General features: G+C 41.8%; 2 protein-coding genes across 2 annotated transcripts in view; one reads left to right on the top strand and one right to left on the bottom strand.

Moving 5' to 3' along the window:
• The window catches only part of LOC125724452 (uncharacterized), a 181230-nt gene that overhangs the window by 133773 nt on the left and 21728 nt on the right, over window positions 1-25729 (top strand). The window lies entirely within an intron of this gene.
• LOC125724476 (thyrotroph embryonic factor-like) lies at window positions 16908-24087 on the bottom strand. Its single transcript, XM_049001198.1, has 4 exons — window positions 22982-24087; window positions 21796-22206; window positions 19746-19990; window positions 16908-19093 (listed from the first exon to the last, which is right to left on the bottom strand). The coding sequence occupies exons 1-4, from the start codon at window positions 23172-23174 to the stop codon at window positions 18878-18880; spliced, it is 1065 nt and encodes a 354-aa protein (XP_048857155.1). The 5' UTR covers window positions 23175-24087; the 3' UTR covers window positions 16908-18877.

The following is a 25729-nucleotide window of genomic DNA, read 5'->3' as shown; positions in this document are numbered from 1 at the left end:
TGTGGGGGGGGAGCCTAGGCAGAGCCTATCCCAGGAACAAACGGCACAGACAGGAACCAACCCTGGGCAGTCACTAACACAATGCAGGGCATACACACGGCCAATTTAGATTCGCCAATCAACCTGCCTCACATGCTTTTGGACTGTGGAAAGAAACCGGAGCCCCCAGTGGAAACCCACACAAACACAGGAAAAGCGCGCAAACTCAAACCTAGGACCTTCTTGTGAGGCAGCAGTGCTAACCACTGCACCACTGTGCTGCCCTGGATATTAAACGGTTCCAAAACCTTTTAATAAAGCTGTTATTAGATGTGTTTTCAAGAAACCAAATCTTGATACTAGTGATCCAGGACAGTGTTTCCCAACCCAGTTCTCGGGGAACCCCAGACAGTCCCCGTTTTTCCTGATGATGTCATTTGGTGCCCGTACCAGTTTTTACGACAGTGGAAAACCAACACTAAAGAGGTGCCATACTTTTCGCACTTTACGGAAGTACCGAAAGTACGGTACCTGGTGTGGTGGAAAAGCACCAAAACTGAACCATAGTCAAGCTTTGGAAGATGCTCTCCTTCTATGATACAGAAAAACTAATACATGCCTTTATAACTTCCAGACTGAACTACTATAATGCCCTCCTTTTTGGTTGTCCATATGGATCCTTAAATAAACTTCAGCTGGTACAAAATGCAGCAGCCAGAATTCTTATACAAACTAAAAAAAATTATCATATTAGCCCTGTTATATGCTCTCTTCACTGGCTTTCAGTTAAGTCTCGGACTGATTACAAAATACTGCTATTAACTTACAAAGCATTGAATGGCTTTGGACCGGAATATCTTAGTGATGTACTGGTGTCTTACAACACTCCTCGCCCGGTTCTAACTCCAGGAACAGGATATCTATTAGTATCTAGAGTGGAAAGCACTACAACAGGCTGGAAAGCATTCTCCAGTGGAGCTTCTCAGCTGTGTATTAGTCTCCCAGCAGATGTTTAAGATTCAGGTTTACTCTCAATATTCAAGTCTAGAATAAAAACACACTTGTTTGGTCTAGCTTATAGGGACTTTAATTGTAACTCTAACTAACTGCACACCCTCAGTTAGGCCTACAGTGTGAGGTGCTAGAGCTGGATCATGATCAGTGCCATTGCCTTTGGATGAACTGAACTGTCAGTGCTGTGACTCTAGCTTCACACTACCTCATGGAACTGGAGTGCTGATGTTCAGGGACTTCTTATGTCTGCATTCCTACTTGCCTCTCCATCCTACTTATATGCTACCATAGCCATATCTGTCGGAGCTTATGTATTGCACTCACGTAACTGTTTGCACAGCCTCTGGTCTCCTCTACTTTGGCTAATGTACTTTTTTATTTCCTCCTACCTCTCCTGGGGTGTGCTGCCTGGAGACCCCCAAAAAATCAAGATATTCTGCCTACCTGCTGCCTGCAATGTCTTCACTACCTGTTATGTCTCAACCTTCCTTCCCTGCTGCTGTACCACTGTTCATCCTGCCATTAGAAGCCACACCAACACACATGTGCCATCACCTGCCTGCCCCGCATTGAGACTCAAATCTTAAAATTTGGACAGTGTAAATTAGGACTTTGCCATCCTGTTCATTTGACTTCCTCTGCTGGCCCCTGGTGTATAGATTTCCCCTTTCAGTCTGGTTCCTGACAAGGTTTCTTCCTTTTAAGGAGTTTTTTCTTGCCACTGGGGGCTTTGGTCAGGGATAATGTAAAGCACTTTGAGACAATGTAATGTTGCAAAAATGCACTTTGAAAAATTGATTTGTTGATTGATTGAGTCTGGAGGCACTGGGTCAGGTAGAGGAACATCCATGGGCACAGCCATCCTCCTCCATCTCCTCCTCCTGCGACTGGAACCAGCAGGTGGGACTACGGCCAATGTTAATGTAATTAATCAATGACCTTTTTTTCCATGACTAAGACGTTGACCAGCTAGAAATTCATCATTGATAATGAACCTGTGACAAATGTTAACCAGACAAGATGGAACTAAAATGTGAACTTATGGACTGTCAGACATTGAAAATGCATCTAGTTTGTCTGTCAACATGGGTTGGATGGGTTGACAGATGTGTGCAGATCAAATTAGAGCCATACAGGTCCTGACGCCCTATATCGACAACCGAGCAAGTGGATGGACACAAGGCTTCCATGCAACGAAGGTTGCTTGGGCAAAAAAGACAGCAATATGGATATTGTTTATTCATAATTCTGCTGAATGGAGCACAAAATGCCAAGTATTTAACGGAGATGGAGAGATGCCCTGTGGCTTCGAAATAGATCAGAAGAATGCAACAAACCTCAAGAGGCATTTGAAGGTGCACAACCCCGCTATTTATACTATGCTAACTGCAAGGTGAAATCACAAGTCTTGCTTTAAGCATTTAAGGTTTGCTAGTCAATGTTATTGAGAAATTGGCTGTGTCAACTTAAATGGCAAATATGTTCATGAGCTGAGTTTCGTTCTCACACAGAATAAGTTTGTATTAGCCAGACTAATGTTGGCTGGCTGAATGTACTAAATTAGTAACTTCAGTTTGCTAGTTTCAAAGATTAAGTGAAACATGCAGGGTTTGACTATTAATGTTAAGGCTTTTCCCATCCTGGACAAGTAAACGTCTACCTTAAGAATACATTGCTATAGGGCTGGGCAATACCATATCAATATTATACCACATATGTGCAAATATCACCAGGGCTTCAGATGATGGGCGAAACATTTGGCCAGACGCCAGCTTTCTGGTACTATACGGACATTTATTTCTGCCCACAATTTAGTAAGCAGATTAATAGTACGGCTAAAATATCAATGAGATGCATTTTGTGACACGCAAAAGTTAGAAATCTGTATAAACTTACCGCATGTTTATGTTTATTAAACTCAGATAGCGGAGTTTATACTGTTTTGGTATACTATGGTTTGGTATACTTCAGTGAGATATGTACTGAATTGGCATTTACAGGTTTTAAAAGAGAAGATCTTGCGGATAAACAAGGTAAAAAGACATCAGTGGTGTGGCGGTACTTTTTGCAGTTTAAAGCCTGACACGTTTATTAAACTCAAGTATATGCAGAATTTATACTGATTACTAATTTATGGGTGTCATAAAATGGCATTGATATTTTAGGTGTAATACTGATATACTTAAAATTGTGTGCGTATAATGTTTCACCCGTCATCTGAAGCCCTGGTGATTATTGTGCATGCACGATATAATATCGATATGATTTTGCCCAGCCCTACTTTGCTCGTAGTACATATTGAGTATTGTCTTAGTCAAGTAATACATATGGAGTGTATTGGCTTTTCAAACGTGTTCTGTTATCCAATATGTCTACATGCGCATCATGCTGTTAATGTTAATCCTGCGAGTTTATTCATGTGTACTTGGATTCAATTTATTATGCTAGATCAGTTGCATGCTTGCTTGAGCGTCAATTGCAATTTCTGTCTAGTCCAACGGTAATTAGTTATTTCTAAGATCACACAGCAATTTATTTGGAAGGTATTTATGTACAATTTCTTAGTTCCAAGGCCAGTACAATAAGCAAGTTGTATTGTGTTATTTAATTTGAATCTTCAAAATTGTGCTATTCTATATTTTAATGACAATGCTATTACCAAAGTAACACCTTGAATTCAATTTGACTTCATCTGTATGACTTGTGGAAAGTTGTATACAGGCAGTCATTGTATCAATTAAAAATTTTGCTAATGTAAATCCCAGAGAGAGCTCCTCAAAAACGGTAACCAAGTGCAAAGAATGAGCAGACACAGTCAACTGTCCTAGCAGCATTCTCCTCAGCATCTAAATACAAAGCAAGCTCGCTGGAACGAGATGCTAAAGAAGAGGCAATTGCTTGGTGGATTTGACACACTGGTCTACTTGCCCATACAGTCCATGATGACGATTTCATCCTTATGATGCCTTATGAGGCCGTAGATGAGAAGCTTATCCATGAGCATATGTGTGTTCAATGCACTTTTATTTGAACAACAATGGCCTAAGAAAGAATGCTTTTTTTCTTGACTTGGAGTTAAGAATACTTCACTATGTTACCACTTTGCATTATGCCACTTATCTGTGTGTAATGTACTATCCTTACCTTTGTATCAGAAAGGACAGCACAACAGCATCACATAGCTGGGAGAATAGGCTAATGATATCCAAGTAAGGCATGGAATCTGGTTATTACACAAGCAAAAGTGTTAATGATGAAATGTTGCTTTATGAATTTCAACACTTGATACAACTTGTCACCTTGATTTCAACTTCTCATTCGCCAAATTGAACAAGATTGAGGGGAAACATTTTGACAAAAAATAATTACTAAAAGATCACTAAAATATAACTAATTTTGGTGGATTACAACTAGACTAAAACTATGAAGATGGAAATTAATAAAATGTGACTAAAACTAATGTACATTTTCATGTAAAGGGTGTTTAAATCTAAAGTAGCTACCAAAATGAACACTGACTGTGGCAAACTGCAAGGAGCCGGCAGACAGATCAGTGGTGAGCTGCGAGGAGCCAGCGGATGAAGCTGCAAGAGGAGTTGCTCCATTCCCCCCATAAAACATACGATTTCCTCTTCCTCTTGAGGGTATAATAGGACCCTTATCCCTGAGTGCAACCCACACTGTCAGCTATGGTGCAAGTTCTGTCATGAAATGGAGAAATGGATGACTCAAGGGCTGATTTTAGTCTTGGTGCCCTGTGCCTTACTGAGACCTGGCTTAAACCGGATGAATTCATAGCACTAAATGAATCTACTCCAGCGGAATACAGTTATAAGCATAACCCTCGACCAAATCGCAAAGGTGGTGGTGTTGCTGCAATTTTTCAGTCCAACTTAGGAGTGTCTAAGAAATGTGGTGTGAGTTTCAGCACATTTGAAACTCTTGTTCTTAGCCTTGCTGGCTCATCTCTTTCTAGTTCGTCACCCCAAATCACCATTGTTATTGTGTATAGACCGCCTGGGCCGTACAGTGATTTTCTTAAGGAATTTGCTGATTTTTTAACAAACCTGGTGGTCAGTACTGACAAAGCAGTTATTGTGGGTGATTTTAACATTCATATGGAGAAGGATAATGATCCTTTAAAAATAGCGTTTGCAGCTATTCTTGACTCTGTAGGTGTATATCAGAATGTAGTCGGGCCTACTCATGTCTGTAACCATACCCTTGATTTGATCATTAGTCATGGCATCCTGGTAGAACATGTGTCTATTATGCCACAGAGTCCTCTGCTCTCAGATCATTACTTGTTAACATTTGAAATCCAGTATAGCCTCCTGTTGACCACCACTCCAAAGTATAGAATCAGACGTTCTATTAAGGCACTAACTACAACAACATTTATGAAACAACTTCCACAGTCCTTCAGCCTTACATCTGAAGCATCGTGTGTAAATGAACTTGAACAGGCAACTTCAAACATGGAAAAATCCCTTCGCAGCACTCTAGATCTTGTGGCTCCACTTAAGAGGATAAAGCATAGCAAAAACAAACCTGCCCCCTGGTATTCTGATAATACACGTGAACTCAAACAGGTATCATGCAAGCTAGAGCGAAAACAGCGCTCAACTAAACTGGAAGTTTTCAAATCTGCCTGGAAAGAGAGCCTCTCTAAATACAGACAAGCACTAGTGACTGCTCGGTCTGTGTATCTCTCCAGATTAATAGACATGAACAAAACCAATCCTAAATTCCTATTTGAATCCGTGGCTAGGATAACACAGAATTCTTCATTAAACTTGCAAATCCCGCAAGCTCTTAAGAGTGATGACTTTCTTACATTTTTTAATGGTAAGATAACTACAATTAGACAGACTATCCAGTGCACACCTTTACCTACTTACGGCTGCCTGCCTCCTGCTAGTCTTATGCCTACCAATAATGAGACATTTGAATCATTCATTCCTATTACACACTCAGAACTTTTGAGCTTAATTTTCTCCTGTAAATCCTCTACTAGCCTTGTAGACCCAATTCCTACAAAATTCTTCAAGGAAATTGTACCACAGATTGGCACTACCATGTTAAATGTGTTAAACTCTTCTCTTAGGCTTGGATATGTTCCAAAACCTTTTAAAATGGCTGTTATCAGACCCGTCCTAAAGAAACCAAATCTTGAACCCAGTGTTTTAGGAAACTACAGACCTATCTCAAATCTTCCTTTCATTTCAAAGATCATGGAAAAGGTTGTAGTTCGTCAATTGTCCTCTTTCCTACAAAAAAATAATGCCAATGAATTATATCAGTCTGGCTTTAGACCAAACCATAGCACAGAAACTGCTCTAGTCAAAGTAATGAATGATTTACTTGTGGCTTCTGACCGTGGCTGTGTATCTCTATTGGTATTGCTAGATTTAACTGCAGCGTTCGATACTGTGGACCATAATATCCTCTTGGACCGGTTAGAAGGTGTAGTTGGCATTACAGGGACAGCACTTTCTTGGTTCCGCTCATATTAATCTGATCGCTATCAGTATGCCCATGTGAACAATGAATCATCCAAGGCCACAAATGTTGAATATGGTGTCCCTCAGGGATCAGTCCTGGGCCCGCTACTGTTTACCCTATACATGCTACCTCTTGGTAACATTATTAGAAATCATGGTATTGGGTTTCATTGTTATGCAGATGATACACAGTTGTACATATCTGTTAACCCTGATGATATATCACTACTATCTTGGTTAGAAGACTATCTATTAGATATCCGGTGCTGGATGGCAAAAAATTTCCTTATGTTAAACACAGAAAAAACTGAAGTTCTGGTAATTGGTCCCAAGGCTGCTAGAAATAAGTTTCACCACCTCAACGTTGGTAGCCTTCCTACACAACCTAACATGGTGGTTAGAAATCTTGGCGTTCTTGTCGATTCAGATCTATGCTTTGATGGTCACATAAGAAGTATTACTAGAACTGCATTTTATCATCTACGGAACACAGCCAAGCTTCGTAAGATGCTCTCACTTAATGATGCAGAAAAACTAATACATGCCTTCCTAAGTTCCAGACTGGATTACTGTAATGCCCTCCTATCGGGTTGCCCGTCTGGATCCTTGCATAAACTTCAGATGGTACAGAATGCTGCAGCCAGAGTTCTAACAAACACTAAAAAATTTTATCATATTACACCGGTCTTATCCTCTCTTCATTGGCTGCCAGTTAAGTCTCGAATTGACTATAAAATACTGCTATTAACTTATAAAGCACTAAATGGCCTTGCACCAGAATACTTTAGTGATCTGCTGACCACATACAACCCTCCACGCTTGCTTAGCTCTCAAGCCATGGGATATCTGTTCGTGCCCAGGGTAGAAAGAGCTACGGCAGGCTGCAGAGCTTTCTCCTACAGAGCTCCTCAGCTGTGGAATGGTCTTCCACCGGATGTGCGGGTTTCAGGTTCACTCTCAATATTCAAGTCCAGACTAAAAACACACCTGTTTAGTTTAGCGTATAGGGACATTAGTTCTAGCCCTAGCTAACTCTTCACTCCCAGTCAGACCTGTAGTGTGAAGTGTAGAGCAGGGTGGGGATCGGTGCCATTGGCTTTGGATAAACTGGACTGTTAGTGCTGTCACTCTAGCTTCGCAATCTCTTGTGGAACTGGAGTGCTGACATTTCAGGGACTCCCCAAGCCTGCATTCCCACTTGCCTCTCCCTCCTACTGATGCTGCCATAGCCATATCTGCCGGAGCTTGCACATTGCACTTCATATTGCACTCACCTAGCTTTTAGCACTGCCAATAGCCTCCTCTAATTTGCCTAATTGTACATTTTATTTCCCCTACTCCTCCTGGGGGGTGATGCCTGGAGACCTCAATCTATCAAGATATCCAGCACACCCGGCCACATGTGACGTCGCCACCACCAGTGACGTCCCTGCATCTAGCTCACCGTTCTGATCTTCCATGTATGACCCGCTGCCTTACCTCTGGTTGCCTGGCGATTGGAAGAAGACTCGGCATCGGCATTGGCTTGTCATCTTCCTTGCTCTCCAGTTATTTCCCAAATCTTATGATTGGGACAATGTGACTTGGCGCTTCCCCATCTCTGGCACTCAACCATCTCTCTATTTGACTATCCCTGCTGGCCCCTGGAGGATGGGCTCCCCCTGTGGCGAAACAAAAGGTGTTTTATTAAATTCATAGAACATAAATGGGAAATATACAAGATCACGAGGGATCAAAACGGGAGGAGTGGCACAAGGCAGGGCAGAGGTGACATGAGGGAATGACATCAATGACTGGATTGGGGAACATGGGACTGGGAAGCAGTTATATACAAGACTGACGAGGGAGAGCAACACGAGGGCAGGAACAAGAGGTAAGACAAATGAACAACAGGCATGGCTTGTTAGGGTCACACCAGGGAGGAGACAGGAGGGTCAGTTGGATGTGGTGGGCAGGATATGAGAAGCTGATTCTAAAAATCAGTTATAGAAATCCTCCCCCCCATATGGAATACATAATTCTGGAAATCTATTGCTGGATGCAGTGTGTGAAATATATGACTGTCTGGCTGAATCATGAATCATAGTTTCCATGTTAGAATGAAATGCAGGGTTTAAACGCATATACTAAGATTTACTGGACTACTGTCTGGAGGTTTTTTCCGCCTTTAAAATAGGAAGTACAGACTGCTGGTGGTGAACTGGTTAAGGATGTGGCTGATGTGACCAAGTTTGAGGTGAGATGTCTGGTGAGATAATCTGAGATAATTTCACCAGGGAAACATCTAGCTGTACAAGTAGTTAAAAAAGATTTGAGTTGCTTATAGATGAAAATTAGAGTACATATAGTGTCGCACCATTTCTGCTGTCCATCAAAAACTCTTTATCTTGTGCTTTGGCCCAATTAAATCATCTGCTTTGATCTGAGAATGCTTGTCTCTTTCTTTATGACTTCTGTTCTTCTTTACAGCCAGCATACCAGACTGGGTAACGTAATGCAGATAATTGATCTTCTCTCCTTTGTGATCAAGGTGGATACTTGGAGGTGGGTGATCACCTATCCATCTTTCTTTCATCTTCCCTTTTCCCTGTTTTTGAATTATTCTGTATAATGGGCGTTATATAAAAATAAATTAAACTACTAAACTGAACACTGTATTATTTTCCATAAATATTTTTGAGAATGTCTAATAAGAATATGCAGATCAATACTGAAATATTGTACTTTTGAAAAATTGTACTACATACTCATCTAATTTCAATACTGGTTAACTTAATCTAGCTTTACTATATGTACTCACTAACTTCAAGTAGAACTTTAGTGCAAAGGCATACAGGAACAGAGAAAAAAGAACAAGGCTACTGAAACACAGATATTAATGGGCCTAGTAAATGTATTGTATAATGGAGGAGGAGCAAGATGCACAAGCACTAAGACTGATTCTCAGCTCTTTCCTTAGTCATCATCTCCTTGCTGCATTCTTTACAGTACAGTAATCGTGCATCTAAATCCTAACCACTGCCATCTAGTGATCATATCTGAAACAACATTATGTAAAGGAATTTACAGTAAGCTAGACGTAGCTGTGCGTTTATACTCACAGCAATAGCATATGTTAAAATAGCTTTCCCAGTATATGTAGGGCTTTTTCATAATCAGTGGTTAATGCTTAAGTAATGTAATAAGATCTTTTGGTTATAGCAAGGAAACTACCAGCAGTATTTTGTATTTCTTGAATGGAATTTTAAAATGCTGTATATTTATACCGTAAATGTAATTAATGTGTTACAAAAAAAATCGTATGTATAATTTATGAAAATTGAGAAAAGTGCCCTGATAATGTTTTGGAAAAGATATGTTGGATGCTTTAAAGCTTAGTAAACAGCCACTCAAATGCCTTTAAATGTCTCTTTGCTCATCCTGAGGAGAGTTGAGTTGAGGTTGATTATATCTCAATCTATGCTAATGTTGCAAGCCATCTGCATGGCACCCTAAATGAAGACTGAATTCACCCCACACAGATAGGTTAAGGGTCACATACTTGAATCTGCAGACTTGTCATTTATGTTTCCTATACTGGATTCACCTACTGCCAAATTACAGTTAGTATTTTTTAAACAAAATAACAGAGATAAATAAAACATGAGACTTTTTCTCCAGTTATCATTTCCCATAAAATGTAAATTGTAGATAAATGTAATGCCTATAAATAGCGTGTCTGCACCCAGTCCCCGGTACATTGCTGTTGCCACTCCTTGACTGCAGGGACCTTGCTGGGTTGGAAGTCTCAATGAAACAAGGGCGGCTGATACCCCAGGACTCACTGGAAGGGTAGCTGATTGCTCGATTGTAGAGGGAGTTCCTGGCATACTCAGCCCATGGAAGGAACTGGGCCTACTCCACAGGACAGAACTGGCACAGCAACCTCAGAGTCTTCATCACCTCTTAGTTAGTCTGCTCCATCACATCAAGAGTAACCCAGACACATTTAGGAAAGAACAGAAACAGAACACTCTGGAGGTGTTGGACTGAGGACCACAGTTCAGTGTACTTTGGGATCTCGTAGTACTGAAAGACCCACATGATCAATAAGTTCCCCAGTGTACAGAAGTTTAGGAAGGGGAACTGCTCCTGAGGATTAAGGTGTTCTCCTGCCTGGAAGGAATATTGGTCATGAAGTCTAAAGAGAGGTGCAACCAAGGGTGTGAAGGCACGGGTAAGGGCTGGAGGAGACTTGATGGAAGCTGGTTGGCATTCAGAACAGGACCTGGCTACCAGTAGCAATGCAAAACCAGCTGCGTGGTGGAGGCAATGTCTGGGTGACCTGGGCTGCAGGAGGTGTGTACCCACTGGATGGTAGCGGAACAGAAGGCTGGAGGGACTTACACTGTACCTGGAGAGCACTCTGCAGGAGGGATTTCTTACTGATTGGCCTTCTGCAGAGAATTGCCCAAGCTCCATGTAACTGGCCCTAGGAAGCTGGTATTAGGGAGAATCAGGACAGGTTACTCCAAAGACTCAGAAGGATCAAACTGCCTGGACAGTACATCAACCTTTATGTTCTTACACCTTGAGAGGTAAGATACCTTAAAATCAAATCAGGTGAAGAAAGGCAACCAGCAGGCTTGACAGATGTTCAGCAGTTAGGCATTCTGAATGAATTTCTGATTGCAATGTTCTGTCAGCAGCAGAAAGAGATATTTCACTTCTTCCAGCTAATGGTGTCACTCCTCCAGTACCAGCTTGATGGCCAGCAGGTCCAGGTTCCCCACATCATAATTAAATTCTGCTGTTAGCTTCTTAGAGTAAAAGGAGCAGGGGTGAAGCTGGTCAAAGTCCTTCCATCACTGGAAAAGGACAGCTCCTACGCCCACCTTCAAGTATCCACCTTGATCACAAAGGGGAGATCCGGGTCTGGTTGCTTTGGAATGGGTGCAGAACAGATCTTGCAGGCTGCAAAACCCTACCTCAATCTCCAGGACCCGCCGTAGAACAGGGCTCTCAGCATACAGGAGGGAAGTCAGTGGGTGACCACCAAACTGAACCTCCTGATGAAGCAACTGTAGAAACTGGTGAAGCCAAGGAACTGTTGTAGCTCTTTGATCATTTTGGAGACAAAACCATTCCTGAATGGCCTGGACCTGTTCTTCTAACATCAACGCTCCTTCTGGATGAATCAAACACTCTGGAACTTCGGGGTGCTCTGATGGAAGTCGTAGTATTCCCAGAGACTCTACAGCACCTGTCAAACATGGGGGACATGCTATTCTGGGGAAGAAGAGTAAACCAGGATGTCATCAATGTAGACTACCATAAAATTGCTAATCATGCCTGCCAAGACCTCATTCACACAAATGAATGCAATTTGTAATTCATGTAAAGTCAAAGTAAACCATGGCGGAACCACCATGAAAATGTGGTAAAACATCGGAAGTAAACTTTAAACTGATTATTAAACATATACTAGATAATCTTGAAAGGGAATAATCATTAAAAATGCAGAGCTAGCTAAGGATTTTTTCAGTAATAAAAACAGTATACATCAGGGTATGAAATGTAATCAATCATTTTAAATGAAGAGATATGAATGACAATTAATGCTGACAAATTAATTACATCATTTATGAAACATTGTTCTTGTTAGCTATTTCTCTTGTCACCAAATTACATATTCACGTGTATCATCTGAGCACTTTGGCTATACTGTGTATAATACTGGACATAATAGGTGGCTGTGGTCAAACAGATTGATAATTACTAGCACTCCACCTGCACCTGCTTGGGGTAGTACTGAACAGTAAAATGGTCACCTTGTGTCCTCAAAGAGGTCCCTATCAATCGGCTGATCATCACCTTTGCTGCTTTAACAAAGGGAGATCATTCTCATCTCATTAGCTCAGTTTGCTCCCATTTGGCTGTTTTTTTCTTTGCATGTATCTGTAGTCCATCATGTGTCCAGCAATCAGTGAGGAGTCTATATTTAATCAATTGATTCAGTTTAGGCTGAATTACAGGACAGGTTATTCAGATTTACACAAATATTAAGCTCCCAGTCTGTGTTTTCTAGAACTGATTGGCTACATTAAATACAAGAAAATACCACAAAGTTAAAAGCAAGCAATTCTCTGTTTCCTTCTATGGTCTTGAATCTTACGTTCACTGGCAATTAGAAACACAAAGTGTTGTTATCATCTCACTGGCACACCGTCATCCGTCTGCTCTGTGCTGAGAGAATATATCCGGAACATATATTGCATACACAAAAGCCTTTGTTTTGTGTTTTCATTTTTTTCCGGAGTGTGTTGTTTATACTAATGGGCTGTCCACATGAAGTCACCAAAGGAGGAAAAATACAGAGATAGTTAATTTAACAAAGGCAAATGATTGCATTTCTTTACCTGCCAAGTTGTAGTTCTTCAACTAGTGTGTTCTGTGCTAAATTAAGAACAATGGTCAAATTGAGAACAAGGCAACAAACATATCATATTTAGTCTTTCACTTCACCAAAAACACTGTCACATGTGTACACTAGGAATGTAAAGGTACAAATATTCATACCGAAATTTTTTGGTAGAGGTCTTTCAATTTGGTACACATATGAGAATCCTTTGTGTATTTGTTTGTTTCCCCAAAGCAACATTCGGAAAGGAGCGGATGAAGCCGCGTTACTACGCGTGCGTCCTAATGTGAAGCTGGAAGTTAGCGAGAATACAAGTACAGCACAGATGTTTTTTAAATGCTGCATTATAATGCATATTTATTTTGTTATGCTTTTCAATTTTTGAGACAATATTTGTGTTGCACATGAAGTTGAGTGCAGATCAGGTACAGTTAATTTTTTAAATGAGCACCTTAATGGATTTTTGTTTTATTTTTAAATTCCTTGAGATAATATTTATTTCGATTTACTTTTAAGTGAATTTTAGTTGTTTATTAGTAGGTTGCAACAGTATTGACAGAGACTTTTTATTTAAGAAAGACAGTCATACTTTGTTCAGTAAACCACTGTTTAATAAAGAAAAAAAGATGCCGTTTGTTTTGTTTTTGTAACTTAAAAACTGAGGTACATGTGAACCGTGATTTTTGTGTACCGTTACACCCCTATTCTGAGCAAAATGAAGATGATTTAATACTTAAGAGGCAAGTTATAAAACAAAGTGTATACAGCATAGTGTGTTCACAATAAGAATTCACTTTTATCCCAAGCAGCAAACAATAAAGAAAGCACTCCTTAGAGCAACTGCAGGCTAAGAGCCTTGCTCTAATGCCCAGTGACGAAATCACTCTGAGTCTGGGATTTGCACCAATGATCTTCCAATCACAGGTACTGAGTCCTAATCCACAGAGCCACACACTACCCCCTATTAGGTGAATGAAACACTTCTGCCCACCTAGATGTGCAGAATCCAAATTGTTACAAATCTGTTACAAAAAAGTATAAAATTTGCATGTCCAAGTTTGGGAAAAAAAGGGAACATTCTGCTCTGTGTATCAAGTTTGCATGTACGCCCACAATGTGTTTACACTCACTATCCAACTTAGGCTGCTGCCCAGGGAAAACTCCAGGCCCAGTCCTCGGGACCCCTTATTAGTGTTTGGAAAATTCATGGACGATTAGTGTGGACAGCAAAAGCAAAAGGACGTTATTATCACAGTAAAAATGTACCATCAAGCACTAGTAAACTGTTAAAACACTTCCCACTTTGCAACATCACACTGATTCATGAATAAAGGCAGAGTGACACAGAGAGACTGCGAGAAACACAGATGTGCTTCGGCAGCTCACCTACTCACCACTGAGGCTAAACATGAGAACCATGCTGAGCTACGTTACCCTGTCACCGCTTACTATTCTACAGAGAAGTGATTGCACAGAAAAGTGCAGTTCCAGAGTTACCTGATTTGTATTCTGAGGAAATGGTAGTATTTAAAGATTATACTGTAGTGTGCACTTTGGAACTCCACACCATGCACTTCCAGCTCAATTTCTTCATTGCTTTCTTGATTCATCACATTTAAAATTTAGCCATCTGACACCTTTATTGCAATTGTTTTTACAGCTGTATAGGTCATGAAGCCTACTCAATGGTACAAGAACAATTTTCCTGGTATTTCAGCTGAGTAATGTTCTTGACTGCTGTTCCACCTTCTGCCACTATTAATTTTGCACGTTTCATCACTGTTGGAGAAACAAACTTTTTTGTTTCTTCTTAAATTGTGTAGAAAAGTGCCATCCCTATGGAATCAGGTGTCGGTGACATATTTTCTGCATCCCTCTGTGTTTCTTCTCATCACAGGAGGATCGTGCATCTTGTTCATATGTGTGTGGACTTGCCTTACAGCAGGTGTCAGGAAATTACTTCTAATCAACTCCCCAAATTGAAGGTTTATTCCCCAGACTACACAGCTGTGAAAGCTTTTTTAAAAATGATTTAGTCAGTGCTTACCAGCAGGCTCTGCTTCAAGAGTATAGCTTTGATGCAGCCACTTTCATAATGGTCTTTTAGATTTCATAATAGTTCATATAAGCTGGCATCGGCTCCTGTTGCCTTTCAAAAAAATGTCTTTTTTACACAATACACAGAAAAATATAGTGACAATTATCCTTCAATATTTCAGCTGCAAATCCTGCCCAGTGATGCAGATGGACCTGCAGCATAGGGCACAAGACAGGGATACATACAACTCAGAGACACCAGTTCACCTGACTGCATGTCTTTAGGTTGTGGGAGGGGGAACCCTGCCTGACCGGGAGAGAACACGCAAACTGCACACAGAGTGGAAGCAGGACCCACCTCTCCAGTCCTGGAGGTGTGAGGCAGCAGCATTACCCAGTGCACCACCCTCATCATTCCTAACATAAGCATATACATATCATTATAAGCAGAAAATGGGCACTCACTTCATAATCCACACAGATCATCATACTCTGCACACACCAATATCACAGAACTTTCCTTCAAATCATTACATATTCTTCTGTCTTGTTGTGGCAATACTGCAGCAGAACTTGTACTGAAACACGTTTCCTGTTGAATGAATTTACCTCTGTAGATGCCACTTTACTGAACACTGTGCACCTGCTTTTTTCTGGGATGGGTAAAAATGCTTATTAATCTGTGCTATTTGTATTTCATAATCAGGGAACAACTTTCTGTATAAGATTACCTTTTACAGAGGTCTAATCTACTACTTCATATGCCACCGCTGAGACTGACCCAATGTCTTCATCAGTTTTTCTAATGGTCAGAAACAGGCACATTAGTCAAAATGTTGTATGCTTGTTATTCCGAGCCAGTAACAAAACTGAGAAAATATATAGAGCAGCTCTTTCCTTTCACTGGACTGTCAGTATGAACTGACACTCATGGGCAGAGCAGCCAGAGGTTGAATTTAGTCATTCTGTTATGACTACAGCTGTGAGTACTACACTCCATAGGTTCTCTGTCACCATGGCAACCCTAGAGAAATTTTCATCCAGTCGTGCTTAATACTCACTTTCAGTACAGTATGTGCACTGCTTTTCTAAGTATGCACTACGTGTGTAAGTAGCATTTGGCTAATGCTGCCATTCACCTGGATACCAAAAGCTGCCTCCAGATGGCAGGCCATGAACAAAACGCAGTCCTTCGTACAAAAAGGCAACTCCTTTTTAAATTATCCTATTTGCGACTCCCCAACATCAGCTCAAGCTGTCTGATGTGGTTTTGCGCCGCACATTGAAAAGTGCACCGTAACATTAACACCAAGAAGGTTATTAAGCATTCTGCAATTGTAATGGGAAATCAAATACATTTGCAGCTCCCATTCTTCATGAAGGCTGCAGTGTCTTCTGCATGTAAGTGTTCTACAAGCAGCTGTGGGGTAAACTCTGCCTGGTGGAAAGATGCTAAATGTGCCTCGCTTGTCTTTGCATTCCTCATTGTTTGCAGCATCTAAGACAAGACAGGGAAAAATCACGGTGCAGTCAAAGTAATTATTTTACCAACCAAAAATTTCCTGGGCAAATCAGACCCAATAATAATGTAGCAGGATCTTTGGTACTGGTTTCGAACTGTCATTTAATTCACTCTTGTATAAGCGTTGGATAGCATTTGTGTTCAACGTCAGCATGTACCTAAAGGTAAGACTGACAGAGGTGCATTCTGGTCATCTGTCTGTGGCAAAAGTTCTACCCCATAACATTTTGTCAGTGACATACTTGTTTGCAGTAATCCTTTTATCTACAAATAAGGAAATCATATTGCGTCACGTGTTCCACACAGTTCCATTCTGGCCACTAGTGACAACAGGTAACATGAGGACTATTCGGAAAATGCCCAAAGAAGTCTGGACGTCTGCGTTTACCACACAGTGCAATGCAAGCTAATAGTGTACAAACCCAAAATGAGCAGCGCTGTAGCGAACTACTTCAGATACAGATGAAATATGCATTTATAATCCACTTCAATAGGGAGAAACATAAGAAGGACATTGTGCGAAACCCTGCTTGTACTGCAGCAAACCCCTCAGCATTCAATGCCCACGAACACTGTAGCATGCTAACACATGTACATAACAAATAGTACTGTAAAGTGTTTATGGGAATCTACAAATGGACCCAAGTATCACAATATTGATCCAAGAGTCCCATAGAGTGTAAACAGCACCTGGTCACTGCAGCTGACAATGTACAGGCTGCGAGGTTCAAATCCGCTCAGCAGGAAAGTCCATTGTTTTGTTATAATCAGTTTCAAATACAAGGACATGACTACAGCAATACACTCTGGGGTTCAGCACCATCTCAGTGTTGGTGCAGACAGGGGAACACAACCAAAGACAGCATAGCCAGAAAAACGATCTTGAAATACAAGGGATTTAAAACAGAAGATAAAAATGCATTCCTTCTGAGAACCATTGCAAGAAATGCTTAAAAAAAAGTAAGAATGTAAGAGTAATAACATCATCAACAACAATAGCAATCATAATTAAGATAGTAACAATAAATTTTGAAAATCATATTTAATCCCTATAGCTAATTTAACAAAGAGCTCTGAAACTCAGCACAGTTCTACACTGGGTTTTACTAGAATCTTTCTCCCAAGGTGAGTTGGTAGTGAACTACATCTCTTACATATGTGTGCATGTGTCTTCAATGTTCACATGTCCAACGAGCCATGTAAGCATATATTTTCATATTTAATAATTCTTAAATATATATACACATTACATTAGCATTGTGGTGCATTATTGGGAAAATCATTAGGTTAAGAAAAGTCATAAACTATATAGGGTGTGGTAGGAAAAAATTGGTTCTTAAAAGACAGGCAGGTTTTGTAGAAAATGTTCAGTTTTCGGGGGGGGGGGGGGGGGGGGAGAGATGAGCAGTAAAGATGCTACTCACAACACACACTTGGTGGCACCAAGTTAACAGGCATCCTACTCACTGCCAACTTAACCTGGGTGAGAAATTCTAAACCAGTTTCACTCACTTCACACACTGAACAGAGAGAGAACAAGTAATGAACAAAGTAAAAAAAAAGAAAAAAAAAAGAAAAAAAAAACACATTTACTTCCACCCTATCCATACAAGGTCATGGTGAGGACGTGCTCTCAGTGGCCTTTGTACAGACATGTGTATGTAAGCGTGAGGTGTTTGTGTTGTGTGTTTGTGTATATAAATCAATACATAGTCAACCATTTTAATATGTACATGACAATACTCTTTGAGTACGTACAAACATACATCTTTGCATATATTGTTTTTTTTGTAGGGATTAGTGTTTAAAGTACTTGTCTCTCCCAATACCTTATCAATAGACAAACATAGATTTATTCCAAGAAAATAATAAAAAGGATAACAAATTAAGTGCTTGACTGAACCCACAACAAAATTAAAATTGACCATTTTAATTTTGTTTTTGTTTTTCAGATTAACTCAAGTATACTTCTTTTCTCACCGATCATCCACTTTACATTCTCCCATCTAAGCCCAAAAGTTTGATTTTTTCCTGTCCTCGCTTTTCAAAGTGTCATCCAGCTGTTCATTATTTAAAATATATCATTTGACAAAAATTCGGTTTTAAAACATCGTATAGTTGCTCTCTCTTTGCCCCAATCCCTCCCCATATATAAAATATACAAAATTATTTCCAAAGGCTCCTCTCAAATTTCTCTCTTTGCAGATATAAAAATACACAGTTTTCCTATGTCAAAATGCTCTCACACTCTCTGTAAAATGCCTGCCCAACCATCTTTGCCTTTCACACATCTCCCACCACCGCCCTCCATCTGTTCACATGGCGTTCCCCCACTGGAAAAAAAAGCAGACACAAGGTCTGCAATAGAAAAGAGGAGGGTGGCTCGGCCCCCAGTTGCTGGCCCCCTGGCGACACTGCAGCTCACAGGTCCCCGTGCCGGCTCTCGTACTTGTTAAGGATGTTGCGGCAGCGGCCCAACTCCTTGCGCATGTCAGCCACCTCCTGCCGCAGTGCCGCGTTCTCCCGCTCCAGAAAGGCAGCCCGCACCGAGATCTGGTTCTCCTTCAGCCTGCGCGCGTCCCGCGACCGCTTTGCTGCTTCATTGTTCTTGTAACGCCGACTCCAGTACTTGTCGTCCTGCAGATGGGGGAAGGTGCAGAAGGGGGCTTAATGTGGATTGCAGCCCAGATCGCTGCTCCAGCTGAGATTGTCCATTTATGCACCACCAAGCTAGTCAGCTGACATTGTGTTTTGTATTAAAGTTGCTATTTTGAGAACTCAAACTACATAAAGTGCTTTTTCTATTCCTAGGTAAGTCAAGGTATTATTTTATCTTCGGGATGATAAGACCTAATAAATTAAATTTATATGTATTGCATAATGGCAATCAGTAGCATAAGTGGGAAAAACAGGGCAGCATGCAGGCCAGCGAGTTAGGCCTCTGTGCCCAGAACTGAAAGGTCATGAGTTCAAATCCCATAGCTGTTAGATTAATCATATCACTGTTGAGCCTTTGAACAAGGCCTTTAACCCCAGTGATTCCAGGGATGCTGGCTGACTCTGCTCTCTGACCCCCCAACTTTCCTCACTGGTACATTACATCTGCTAAATAAATGCAAAGTAGCACCTATTTGACATAATGCAGCTATAAGTAAGACAGAACATGTCCTGTCTTGCATCATCATACTAATACGGGCTCACTGACATCTGGGTGAAGACTGACATTGGGCAGCAGAAATGGCTCACTGTTTATTGGTGACCCAGCTGAGTCCCTGTACAGTTGCCATACCTTTTGCTCCTCCGGCACCAGCATTTTACGGGCTTTCTTGATCATGGGCTGTGGCTTGAGCTCTTCCTCTGTGAAGCGATGCCTCCGTGGATCGAAGGCCTCCTGGCCCGGCACACTTGACAGTGCCAAATCCGCGGGATCTGGATCAAAGTTCACCATTACATCTGCAGCATTGGTGGAAGGGGGCACAGGGGGCGGTGGGCAGGATGATGAAGCTGAAGGGTTAGGAGGGGCTGCCTGGCCACCTGCAGGAGAGAAAAATGCAAACGAATCAGCACCACGTGCCCAGCACAAGGATCTAGAAGGTTATATTTACAGTCAGGTTGTGTAGGCTTTAGCTGAAAACAGCAGCCAGGTGGCAGAAATGCTGAGCTACGAGTCAAAGCTCGTACAGCAGAGCCATCCCTGATACTGATCCTTGGTCAGTTTGGCTGGATCCAAAACAAACCAGTTTACCCTACTTCTCATTTCTTATGATTCATCAGTTGTCCTTTCAAATGTCGTAAAAAGTGCATGAAGAGGTAAATTTACAAATGTTTTTGTTTTTTTATTGTGCTAGAATGAACATTGTCACTGAGAGATGGCCTCAAATATTTGCCTGAAATATTAATATGTAGGGAAGCTGTCAGCAATCTCTTGGCAAATAGTAATTACTGTTCTGTCCATAAGACGCTTTTCCCACAGATTACAGCTTTATCTTTATACTGAGGGATTCTCACGATGCAAGGATTTTACATACAACTCTGCATCCATATATCTGCAAAACCAGGGTCCATAAAAGAAAGACCTAATCAACAGAATCTCTGGAGCTTGCAAGTTAAAGACATAGGGAGGATGAGGGTGACAGTGAGACCACCAGGGGGAGACGCTTGGGATAAATGAGCAAACCTACAGCCAGCATCTCTAATATAACATTAACATAACATCCTATAGGTATCTACTTACATAACCTTTGCCCTGAACCAAGCCCATTTTAACAATATAGGTCCCCTTCCTTTGTATTGTAACCACAGGACAGAGTCCCGTGTCCAACCCTTCCTCTTCCCTTCTCTGCTGTACTCCAAGAAAAGAGCCATTCTCCCACCCTGCCCCCCACCAGACCAGGGCTGAGCTGAAGTGCACCTCCAACAGGATCCAGTCATCCTTACGTTTCAGTACCCTGTTATGCCCCTGCTCCCCTATGCTCACTATTCCCATTTTTTTCCACCCCTCCTTCCTTCCCTCCCTGGCCCCCTCCCTCTCTTTCTCCACACTCTCGCTCCATTGCTTTCTGCATTAGCACGTGACCAGCTGCCTGCACATGGACCAAGCGTATGAGAGAGAGCGGAAGAAAGGGAGAGAGACAGTGCCTAACACACGGGCACGCATGCGCACCATGCACACAGGCGCAGTATACACGCTCTCCCCACTCTCTTTCCTTGAGCTACAATACAACACAGAGCCGAGACCTCTTACCAAAGCACCTCCTGTTCTTCTTATTTCTCTTGTTAATTTATACATTTATACACGCATGGTGTGTCACATTCCTCCAGCTCCTGCCGCTCTCTGGCAGTTAGGCTCCTCACTGCACCACATGTGAATCTGCTGTACGAACCCACTGCACACCCATTGCCGCACTCCACCAAATTTTATGCAGATTAACAACAGCAGCCTCAGTGTCGAATAATTGCTCTATGCACAGGTTATTCTTCACATCTTGAAATGTCTATCCATAAGTGCGCATCTGACTTAGAATACAAGAAGATAATACAGTGACCCCATCCTCCCCATGAAAAACCTGTTAACCATGGAACCACAAAGACTGCATCATAGATGCCCCCCCAATATTTGATTGTCATTATTATTACATACAGCAATGCCAATCTCTTCCATATAAAATACATTCCCAGCTATATTCCACCATCTCTCTCAAAATTCCTTCTCTCTTCTCCCTTTCTCTCTCCGTCTGTTCTCCCCCCAGTTTACCATGCCTCAGTCACTGCTGCTACCACCCTTCAGGTGTGTCGTGCTCTGCCACCACAACCGTGATGGCTGCCCAGGGCATACTCACCACGCAGGGCTTCTGGCGTGCCCAGGAGCCCCTGTGTAGCCTGCTGCACCTCCAGGCCCAGCAGAGAAGAGGAAGAGGAGGATGAGGAAATGGAGGAGGATGAGGAGCAGGGTGGCGGGGAGGACGGGGGGCACTGGGAGCTCTGGCTAGGGACAGCAGATTGGGAACTCTGAGAGGGAATCTGGGCAGAGCTGGAGCTGCTACTGTGCATGCAGCCCATGCCGTTCTCAGTGAGGAACTCCTCCAAGTCCATGTACTGCAGCTGGAAGAGGCCCCCATCACAGGGCAGGGTACGCTCCCACAACAGGGGACCCAGGAAGGCTGACTGTGAAGTTGGCCTCAGGGTGCAGCCACTGCCACCGCCGGTTCCACCCAGCGAGTCCTCGTCCGAGGCAAGGGGCTTCTCTTTGTCTGGGGGGGGGGGGGGGGGGGGGGGAGCGGGCAAACACATACTAAGACGGTACCACTAATCTCCTTCAGATTTGAGTAGGAAAATCAAAAAACCCTAACAATGTGGCATTTTCTATACAAGTATTTGGTGTGTTCTGCTGACTGTCTAATGGAAATCTGTTTTGCCTTTACAGGAGAGCACCTAACATTAGAAGTATAATCTACTATTCCATTGCAACAAGGCAGGAATTCACCAACTTCAACACAAATGAAGTTCAAGGAAGGAGGGAAATCCATATTCTTCTGTTTTAACTAAAGCAATACAATAAGGATGATGAAAGTTGACCTTTTGTGATCCAACTCAGTTGTGGTCAACGCACTTAACGACGACCATGGGAAAGGCGCTCAGCATTAAGCATGCAACACCAGGGGGCGCTATAATGGTAATCTTGAAATTATATTCATTGCTGACTTTTTCCTCCACATTCCGTAATCTTAAATCTGGTAAAATAGCTTTATAATATTTCCATCCATTTCGTGAGACATGGAAAGCACGGCTTGCTTGTGAATCTTCTCATTTCAGCTGAGCATAACTTAGAATTTGGCACTTTAGAGTGGCATACCAGAATGGTAATGGCGACCAAAGAAGCGGTGTCTCGCTTTCGTTTCTCCGCTCGAGAAAAAAAAGCGAATGCAAGGGGATATCATAACTAAATAACTTATTTGATAGTATACAGGAAAAAAAGAACAAGAAATCGCATCGACAAAAATGCACATCGATTTCGCACGGACCCACCTTTCATTTCGCAGCAATCCTTCCCGCGCTGGTCTGCTTTGATTGGGAGCTGCAGAAGGGACTTCAGGCTGGCCATGGAGCTCAGGTGTCCCCCTCCCGGAGCACCTCCCGCCTGGCTGCCACTCCCGAATTGCGGGCTGGCTCCAGCAGGGAGGTCAGGGGGAAGAATCTGAGACAGTGGCCTAGACATCATTAGACGGCTTCTGATTCTTGATGAGCTGAACCGAGCTGAAGAAGGAGGGGGTTCACTTATCCAAACCAACTGTCTTCAGATCGTTCGATTATCGACCTATTAATATAATTAATGTATATATAATATGCGAATAAACTCTAAAATATATTGCTGGTACGCTATGGCTCAAGCCCCCAGTGCACATATGTGACAGGCAGTTTATCAAATATGGAATAATATTACGTATTACCCGTGGTGTAATTAATACACCAAATGCCTACAATAAAATTCTTCTCTGGGTTCGGATGCAGCGTCAAGTAACGCTAGATGCATATAAATGTATTGCTTTTATTTGGTCAATCAAAATCTAAACGGCGCAGAAATGTTAAAGCTCCAATCGCAAAGAAAAATCGATCTCAGGTTGGAAAAATCTAGATATAAATATTATTTTGTATTTTCTCACGTCTTCCTGATATGCAAACTCACACGCACACTTTCGGGTGTAAACAAAGTTGTTTAAAATTGCTCCTGCTTGATTTTCTTCTGTATTGTTCCAGTTCGCCTCCCCCAAAATAATTGATTTATTTGTTGTTTCTATTTAAATTTAGCTTATTTTCTTCGCAACAAAAACAGTCTTCCAAAAATAAAATTGTTTGATAATGACAGGCGTCCATGGAGTGTTAAAAAGAATAAACAAACCGAGAAACTGACAGAGCCTGAACAGCGTTGTGTAAATGCACCAAAAACTAACCTGATAATGATAACTTAAAACTATGCAAAATTCTGTTAATCGACAATAAAACTATAGAGTCGAGTCTGTCCTTTTATAGCTGAGTTTCCGTTCAAATATAAAATGTAAAAATAAATGGCAATGCGAGCGATTTATGGCTTTCTTGTTCTCCCTCACTCTTTCACTCGTTATTTTTTCGTTCTCTCTCTCTCGCTCTCCCACCCACCCACCCTCTCTTCCATACACACTCTTTCTCCAACGCCTTTCTGCATGCAGGCTGCTCGAGCAGCGGCTGGAGTCAGCTGGAACGAACACGAGCCACACTCGTGACATCATCTCTCACGGGGGAACGGCGCTGGGGGGCGGCGCCAATCATTATTCATGAACAGCACACCCCTACACGCCCCACCCCACGAACCACAAGTACACGCTACTCCATGGTATCCATCCAATGGTATAACGAATAAAACGCTAATTTCCTTTCGACCTTGCCCATTTAATTAACCCACTACTTACTGCTTTGCTTCTGATACTGCCTTCGGTACCTAAACACGTGGTTGAAACATGCTGGCAAGCATAAATATGGTAGTGAAGCTATGTGTGCCCCATACAGTACGTAATAAATGGTAATTTTATACATCTCCATATAAATTAGTATTTATCTGCATCTACATTATTGGTTATTGTCAAATCGTAGAGACGTATTTTTATTTTTAAAAAAGCGCTGCACTTTATTACAAATTGTATGCATGTGTAATTCGTATAGTATCAGACGTAAGATCGTAATAAATCATCTATGTTCGGTATACATTCACATTTAATCTGCCTAAAACGTGAGATCCGGCAGTTTTCCCGACACAATTAGCAACCGCTGTTACCTTTAGACCAGCTGCTGCAGCGCACATGGACCTAGCACGCGTGGGTGCTGCCCACTGAAATGCAAGCCTCGTAGTGATTGGTTCTAAGTAGGTCGTTCTCTGCCTTCTCTATGATGTTATTGGTCAAAAGTAGGTCAACTGCTCCGCCTACAGCTTTCCCCATGCGAAGGCCGCGTGAGGCTGTGAAGAAACAAATAGCTACGGCGATGCATTTAGTCATTTTCGTTAGTGTTTAGTCGACAAGTCCATTTGATTTTTTTAATTAGCAAATGCTCCGTGTTACTTGGGTTTATCTGCACCAGGTTTATATATTTTTGCAGGAAAAGCTATTATTTTTAGATGCTTATTGCAGCTAACAAACATATATAGTTCATACTAACCAAGAAACCAAAGGGTACACTGAAGAGAAATAGTATTAGTTACCTACAGTGACTGGGGTCATGTAAGGTGAATACACACTTCTAGCCCATACAAAGTACATGGAATCACAGTGCAACAAATGCCTCAAATTTGCTAAACAAAAGCTCCCATTACCTATAACACTTTATAGTCATTTTGTCCTCAAACCACTTGCAGTTCTGGGAAAAGCACAATATGTTTGAGAAAGAAACCAAATGATAAGAAATCCCTGGCAAAGAAGGGTATTATGAACAGGAACATATCTACGTCAGTGAAGGGACACATTAATATGCCAGGCCCCATCTGAAATTATATAGTTTAGTGAATGTTTCCTTACCTGACAGCAGTTCCATGTCAGAGAAAACATTCAGAAAAAAAGCAGTTTACTCATACCACAATGAACTATAAAAATTATTTTGTCAGAAGGTACACCCTACTGCCAACGGAGATGACTTTTCTGGAGCCAGAACTACTAACTCTACCTCAGGGGTGTCGAACTCCAGTCCTGGAGGGCCAGAGCCCTGTGTAGCTTAGTTCTTTCCTTGTACCACAAATGACTCAGACCACGA

Source organism: Brienomyrus brachyistius, unplaced genomic scaffold, assembly GCF_023856365.1.
Source record: "Brienomyrus brachyistius isolate T26 unplaced genomic scaffold, BBRACH_0.4 scaffold56, whole genome shotgun sequence".
Taxonomy (NCBI): Eukaryota; Metazoa; Chordata; class Actinopteri; order Osteoglossiformes; family Mormyridae; genus Brienomyrus; species Brienomyrus brachyistius.
The sequence above is the reverse complement of the archived record's forward strand: the minus strand, read 5'-3'. Positions and strand labels throughout refer to the sequence as shown.

What these genes read in the sequence shown, in the direction of transcription:
- LOC125724476 (XM_049001198.1), bottom strand. Translation starts at nt 23,174, where the DNA reads ATGATGTCTAGGCCACTGTCTCAGATTCTTCCCCCTGACCTCCCTGCT. An exon ending in GGATTGCTGCGAAATGAAAG is followed by an intron (nt 22,207 to 22,981) that starts GTGGGTCCGTGC and finishes CCCCCCCCCCAG; the next exon opens with ACAAAGAGAAGCCCCTTGCC. An exon ending in CACGCCAGAAGCCCTGCGTG is followed by an intron (nt 19,991 to 21,795) that starts GTGAGTATGCCC and finishes TCTCTCCTGCAG; the next exon opens with GTGGCCAGGCAGCCCCTCCT.